Source organism: Syngnathus typhle, linkage group LG4, assembly GCF_033458585.1.
Source record: "Syngnathus typhle isolate RoL2023-S1 ecotype Sweden linkage group LG4, RoL_Styp_1.0, whole genome shotgun sequence".
Taxonomy (NCBI): domain Eukaryota; kingdom Metazoa; phylum Chordata; class Actinopteri; order Syngnathiformes; family Syngnathidae; genus Syngnathus; species Syngnathus typhle.
This window is the reverse complement of record NC_083741.1, coordinates 3,725,001-3,732,500: the sequence shown is the minus strand read 5'-3', so window position 1 is coordinate 3,732,500 and position 7,500 is coordinate 3,725,001. Positions and strand designations below refer to the sequence as shown.

Sequence of the window (7,500 nt, the reverse complement as noted above, 5' to 3'; positions counted from 1 at the left end):
AATGACCAGTGATTGCTGGACTGACCACCACCTCATTCGCTCCATCATATCTATCCGCTTTTTGCGGAAAGGAAGGATGCAGAAAAGCCAAAGCTTAACATTGAGCGGCTGGGTGAGCTGACGGATGTCTTCACGGACATCTTTAACACTTCCCTGCAGCAGGCCATCGTCCCGTCGTGTTTCAAAGCTGCCGCCATTGTACCTGTGCCAAAGAAACCTGCTCCGTCCTGCTTTACGCCCATCATCATGAAGTGCTTTGAGCGGCTTGTCATGGAGCACATCCGTTCCGTTCTCCCCCCCACCATTGACCCCTTCCAGTTTGCGTACCGAACCAAACGGTCCTCTGAGGATGCCATCTGCTCTGCCCTCCACTCGGCCCTCACCCACCTGGAGAGAAGGGACTCGTATGTGAGATTGCTGTTTGTGGACTTCAGTTCTGCCTTCAACACCATTGTGCCACAACGTCTCATCAGCAAACTTGACAAGCTGGGCCTCAGTACCTACCTCTGCAACTGGCTACTGGACTTCCTCTGTCAGAGGCCACAGGTGGTACGTGTTGGCGACCAAATCTCCGCCAGCATCACGCTGAGCACAGGGGCCCCCCAAGGCTGCGTGCTCAGTCCGCTACTCTTCACCCTCCTGACTCATGACTGCACTGCAACCCACAGCGACAACCGCATAGTGAAGTTTGCTGACGACAAGACTCTGGTGGGTCTCATCACCAAGGGAGACGAGACTCAATACAGGCTGGAGGTTGACCTTCTGACCACGTGGTGCAGGGACAACAACCTCCTGCTGAACGTTGACAAGACTAAGGAGATTGTTGTTGACTTCCGGAAGGGTCACACCCAACACCTGCCGCTGACCATCGACGGTGCTGTGGTGGAGAGAGTGAGCAGCGCCAGGTTCCTAGGGGTGCACATCAGTGAGGATCTCTCCTGGTCCACCAACACCGCATCACTGGCGAAGAAGGCCCAGCGCCGCCTGTACTTCCTGCGGAAACTCAGGCGAGCGAGCGCTCCTCCGGCCGTCATGACTACATTTTACCGTGGCACCATTGAGAGCGTCCTCTCCAGCTGTATTGCTGTTTGGGGTGGCGGCTGCACTGACTACAACTTGAAGGCCCTGCAGCGCATAATGAACACGGCTGGTAAGATTATTGGTGCTTCACTCCCCTTGAAAGACATTTACATCTCCCATCTCACCCGCAAGGCGACCACGATTGTGAGTGATGTGAGTCACCCCGCTCACTCTTTATTTGAGCTTCTGCCCTCTGGGAAGAGGTATAGGAGCCTGCGCTTCATACTCCAGGCTGTTAGGATCCTGAACTCGCTTCCCCTTTCTGCGTAGCGTCCTGTACTTTTGCGCTACGCTTACTGTCTGCTGTATGCACACTGGCTCCGTTTTGCTCCTCTTATTTATTGTGTAATCTATTTATTTATTATTTATTCATCACTCTTATTATTTATTGTTTGTGCCTTATTGTTTTTATATTGTGTTGTTTACTTGTATGTCTATCGGGTAATATGTCTCGTCACCGTGGGATAGAGAAAATGTAATTTCGTTTTCTTTGTGTGTCTTGACATGTGAAGAGATTGACAATACTGCTGACTTTGACTTTGACTTTTGATACTACCTACTAACTACAGCTCCAGGCGGCTCTCAGTGCGGACCAGCCCAAGCAGTATCCAAATGATGCGGAAGAACACTGGGACAGGCTTTCCTCTACCATCATGGACTCCAGCAAAAGCATCCTTGGTCAGAAAAAGCAGAAACATCAGGACTGGTACAATGAAAATGACATTGAAATCCAACAGTTCATAGACATCAAGCGGCAAACTATCACCTGGCAAAATAACATCAATTGCAAGGTTAAAAGAGTAGTCCATGCCAAGGCAAAAGTGGCTGTCCAATCAACGGTTAGGAGGCTGGAGAACCTTTGGAAGGCTCTGGAGATCCAGCAGCTTGCTGACTCTGGAGACATCAGAGGATTCTTCGAAGCCAGAAGAGCGGTATACGACCCCGGCTACCGTTCCCTAACCCCCCTTCGCTCCAAGGATGGGTTCACGCTGCTGAAAGAAAAGGGAGCAATAACAAACAGGTGGAAAGAGCATTTTGAGGATCTTCTGAACAGGGACACCTCTCCGGCGATGGAAGCCCTTGAAAAACTCCCTCAACAGCCTGTAATTGAGAAGATGGGAGAACCACCCTGCCTGGAAGAGGTGCAGGATGCAATTAGGAAGAACAACAAGGTGGCCGGCCCTGATGGCATCCCAGCAGAAGTCCTGTAGGAAGGCGGACCCGATCTCCTCAGACACATCCATGCCCTGCTTCTCAAAATATGGGAAAAAGAGAAAATCCCTGCACAACTTAGGGATGCCCTAGTTGTCCCCATCTTCAAGAAGGGAGACAGGGCAGACTGCGGGAACTAGCGTGGCATTTCTTTTCTGTCCACCACAGGCAAAGCCCTAGCTCTGGTTTTGGCTAACAGACTCACACCCCTGGCAGAAAACATCCTTCCCGAGTCTCAAAGTGGTTTCTGCCCAAACAGAGGCACTACAGACATGGTTTTCATTGCTCGTCAACTCCAGGAAAAATGCAGGGAACAAAATTTACCACTATACATGGCCTTCATAGACCTCACCAAAGCCTTCGACTCAGTGAACCGTCAAGCACTCTGGCTGGTTCTGGCAAAGATTGGCTGCCCAGAGAAGTACATCCAGGCACTGAGACTGCTACATTACAATATGTCAGCTGCAGTCCTCAGTGGCAGTGGAGATGAAACAGAACCCTTTGGGTTGACACAGGAGTGAAACAGAGATGTGTCATTGCTCCAACGCTGTTCTCCATCTTCATTACTGCTATCCTCAATCTCACGGCCAGACATCTTCCCCATGGAGTCCAAATTATGTACAGAACTGACAGGCAACTTTTCAATGGAGCTGCAGTATGCAAATGACAACGATCTTGTAGCACTCTCAGACATTGCACACCGGTTGCCTTCACGAGAGCATAGAAACAGCTTGGTCTAGCCATCAACATAAAAAAGACCCAAATTCTCCATAAGTCACCACCAAACAGTACTCCTGTCCTGTCCCCAAACATCTCCATTGACAACACCAGACTGGAAAATGTGGACCACTTCCCATATCTAGGCAGCCTCCTATCATCAAAAGCCAACATTGATGAATAGATACACCACCGCCTCAGCTGTGCCAGTGGGGCTTTCTCAAGGCTAAGGAAGAGTCTTTGAGAACCGCGACCTTCTGGCGAGAACCAAAATCCTGGTCTACAAAGCTGTCGTGCTGCCCACTCTTCTGTATGGGTCAGGCCTGGACCACATACAGCAGGCACTTAAAAGCACTGGAGATATACCATCAGAGATGCCTCTGAAAAATCCTCAGGATCCGTTGGGAGGATATATGCACTAATACCAGCATCCTGAAGGAGGCTGACATCCCCACCATCACCGCCAACATCGCTCAACACCAGCTCAGATGGACTGGTCATGTTGTCCACATGCCTGATCTCCGCCTTCTACTACTCCCAGCTTGTTGAAGAAAAACGTGCCCCAGGAGGCCAGAAGATGAGGTATAAGGATAACATCAAAACAAACATCAAAAGGTTCCACATAGACCTTAAAACTTGGGAAGATATGGCAAAAAATAGGTTGACATGGAGAAAGCTTGTCCGTGAGGGTGCTGCCCACACTGCACAAGAACAATCGGGTCCAGGATCGGCCTCCACACTCATCTGAAGACCCATAAGGACCAAGACGGAGGACAGTCATACTCGACTACAAGTGACCGCCGATGAGTTGTAGAGGTTGGTCGTCGGTAGCAGAAGTGTGTAACTGGGCCACCCCTTTTTGAAAATATATTTTTTGCAAAATTACATTGGACAGTTTAAACTACCTCTGACGCAATTACCTTACTGGTGTGACAGATTATTTTGTTTCGTACATTGTTTGGCTTCTAAATGCCCAAGGGGAAACGTAACGAGAGATGCCCCTGCTAAAGCCTCGGTTTCAGATGAAACTTCTTTGACGAATGATGACTCCTCGGAGGAGGAGACTACAGATTGATCCACAATCAACCACAATCTGCCATTGCAAGCAGCGAAAAGTAGGATTTTGGAGACTAAAGACTGACTTGAATACTAAAACGAGAGACCCGTTTTAGCGACTTGGAGTCTGGCTTGAATACATACGCTGACCTTAACCAGGCCATTCACCAAGTAAATATGCGTTATAGCTTTCTGCTGGGGCAACTCCAGGGTAAGACATATGTAATCTCCTGCATAGCAGAGGGCAACATCTCAAGTGATGCTGATTCAGTCCTCTCTGGGAGATGTTTTAGAGGTTAAGGTATATGGGTAAACCTCGAGGTTTCGACTTGTAAATTCTTGTAGACACCACAATTGTAGAAAAGGCTGCTAGAGGGCTGTGAGACTGACTCCTTTAAGGGGGCGGAACTTGGAGCCCGTGCTGCATTGTATGTTGAAGGAGGAAAGGCGGAAAAGAAAGGAAAGACAGTGGCTATGGATTGAGAGTTCTGACTATTCATATCGTTTGTTTAGTTCAGCCAAGTGCAGTTTACCCAGCTTCAGTGTGCGTAAGGAAAAACCACACACACACGCAAGTACTCCACACACACGCAAGTACTCCATACACACTCAGACGTCGTCTGAAGCATCAAGTTGTACTGTGGCTGCCAATCTTATTAAAACATAAGAAAACCCAAGACCCTTTTTTGGAGTTTCTAATTGGACTCACAACAGTGATCTGGATTAAACCACCAGCACGTAAGCTGTCACTATTTTTCAACAATCATATTTCTCAGTGTCTGACTGGGAGTATTTCTTAGTTTCACCAGAGCTGTTGTTTTGTGCTTGCTGACAAGTACTGGGTCGCCGAGCTGTTTCTGTTGTTCTGGTCTCACTTTCAGATGGGACTCTGGAAAGAAAACCACATGGTAGCAAAATATGATGATAATGGGTTCTATGTCAACCTCCTTTAGGTGCTGGCCTCACAACATGCACTGGTACGTGCATTTTTTTTTCAGGGCAACAGATGTCTGCCTCCGACCGATCAGCTAACTTATGCTTGCCTTGAGATGGACATTCTGACCAACACTGTTGTCTTCTCTCAAGGTTGAATAAACCTTATGCTCGTCAAAGTAGGCTTTGTTGCGATGAGCTACTTTTTTTGACAATCGCAATGTGGGACCACGGACGAGAGGGAATAGACAGTTGTTGGAGACCAGGTGGAGGACGGTGAGATTTGTTCCTGGCACAAACTGGTCAGGCTTGTAATAAACTCCTCAATGTCCTTGCGCATTACTAGCCACGAGAATGTCTGGGCAACCAAAAACAGTGTCAGACGAACTCCCGGGTGACCGGCCACTTTGGAGGTATTTACCCACTTAAAGTTAAAGTCCCAATGATCGTCACACACACACCTGGGTGTGGTGAAATTTGTCCTCTGCATTTAACCCATCCCCGTGTGATTTCAACACTGACGTAGCACATCAGCTTCCCCTCTGGAGTGCTGTCTGGAACCTAGTCCTTCCTTCAACATCTTTTCGACTTCCCACTGAAGACTGCCCACGAGACAAAGCCTCTCACGTCTCTTCTGCCGTGAGCTGACTGCCGGACGTAGCACATCCAGAACAAATGGCTTCCCTTCTAGAGTGCTGTCTGGAACTTAGACTTTCCTCTACCATCTTTTCGACCTCCGACCAAAGACTGCCCACGAGACAAAGCCTCTCACGTCTCCGTCTCTGCTGCTCAGCTGCCGTGAGCTGATTGCTGCCGAGTTGCATGGGTTCTTCTTTAACCTCAGTGGCTCTCGTCTGGAGTGGGCGTGCTGATTACCCCGTGGTCTCCGACCTGGCAACGGTGGAGAGCCTAGGGGTAGTGGTTCTGGGGGACAACTCATGCTTTCCTGCTCACTCTCTCTCCCATTCTGTCAAACGATTGTCCAGTCTGATAGATAAAACAATATAGCACGCAGGTAATTGATTGTCAGCTTTTGCTGTGGCCCCAGACAGCCTATGAGGTAGGCAATCTTGGGATAGTTGGTGGAATATAAAAATGGTTGCTGGCTGAACACTAATGAGCACGGGATGAGAAATCCACGGCAACATCCCGAATCTTGATTGGAAGGGGAGGGTGAGGAGTGTGATTCCTCTGTACTGTCCGCACAGTAACTGACACAGAGTTTAAATTACCTCTCTTTCTGGAACAGATAACTGATGTATTTTCCAAAATTTAAGTGGACCTCAGTGCGCAGGGAGCTTAATTTGGTCCGATCGCACAACCGCAGGGCGCCAGGCGCTTACTGTCGCATTGCTTTAAGAGCGTCTTTGTGTTTTAGGATTGCTTTACTGCTCCCACTTGCTTTCTTTGTAGGCATGATTACTAACCTCAAAGTAATGAAAATACAATAACAACGAACGGAGTCAGTCGGCATCCGGGCCGCGCAGTCGGGTTTTCTCGGGTCCTCTCGGCTCATCTCGCGAGGTTTGACCTCCGAATTTTTGTTCGACAACCGAAATAAAAAATTTAATTTTTTTGTTCGAATGGCGATTTGTTCGAGAACCGGGATGTTCGAAAACCGAGGTTTGACTGTATGTCGTAAACACTAAACGTAACTTGAGGTTGTCGTAAACTGAGATATAGGCTATCAGACATTATTCTCGCGTTATTCTCGGATGTAACAGTTGTAGTTTCAAAGTCTCAATGTCCATTATTTTGTATTCCAGGCATGCCAGAGAGATAGTTCTGAAGTATGAGGGACGCCTAACAAGGACCAGGGGCTATCAGACAGCAGGAGCTGATGTATGTATACAAACTAGTATGACTTCTATCAAAACCATGTCATTTTTTTATTTCTGTAATGAAGGGCTGTACATTTGTGGTCAAAATTAACTTGCCAATAATGTGCTGCAACAAGCATTCTAAAAATCAAATCATGTGGTCACAGGCACAATCCCTGTTCAGATCAAACTTGGGAAAAAAAATGGGAAGAAAACTAGAAACGGGACACAAGATCCCCTCACAATATTTATCAACCAAAACGGCTTGGGCTGAGCCGCACCTCAGTAAAAGTATAAAAGAGGGACCTGTGATGTTATCCAAATAAGGAATTCAGACAAAAGCATCATTGTTCCACTTTATTTAAGCTACAACTAAATGAGTAAAACGTAAAACGGAAGAATTTATAAACGTGATACGTAAGCTTTAAATTTTGTGTGTGGTGGGGAGCCACCTTCACGCAGGTCATGCGAGTGTACGGTCTTAATGTCTAAAAAAAAAAAAAAAAAAAAATTACATCAAATAGGTATTAAAAGGGGTGGAATGGTGGTTGACTGATTAGCACGCTGCCTCACAGTGCAGAGGTTTTGGGTTTTGCACTCTTATGTGGAGTTTGCATGTGCTCCTCCCTCTCTCCACTCCAAACTGCCCATTGGAGTGAGTGTAAGTGCGGATGGTTGGTCG

General features: G+C 47.6%; 1 protein-coding gene across 1 annotated transcript in view; it reads left to right on the top strand.

Moving 5' to 3' along the window:
- LOC133152994 (transmembrane channel-like protein 3) overlaps positions 1 to 7,500 on the top strand; it is a 122,972-nt gene that overhangs the window by 5,033 nt on the left and 110,439 nt on the right. The window contains exon 3 of the mRNA XM_061277002.1: positions 6,765 to 6,840. Coding sequence (XP_061132986.1) covers positions 6,765 to 6,840 — 76 coding nt within the window. The remainder of the gene's footprint in view (positions 1 to 6,764; positions 6,841 to 7,500) is intronic.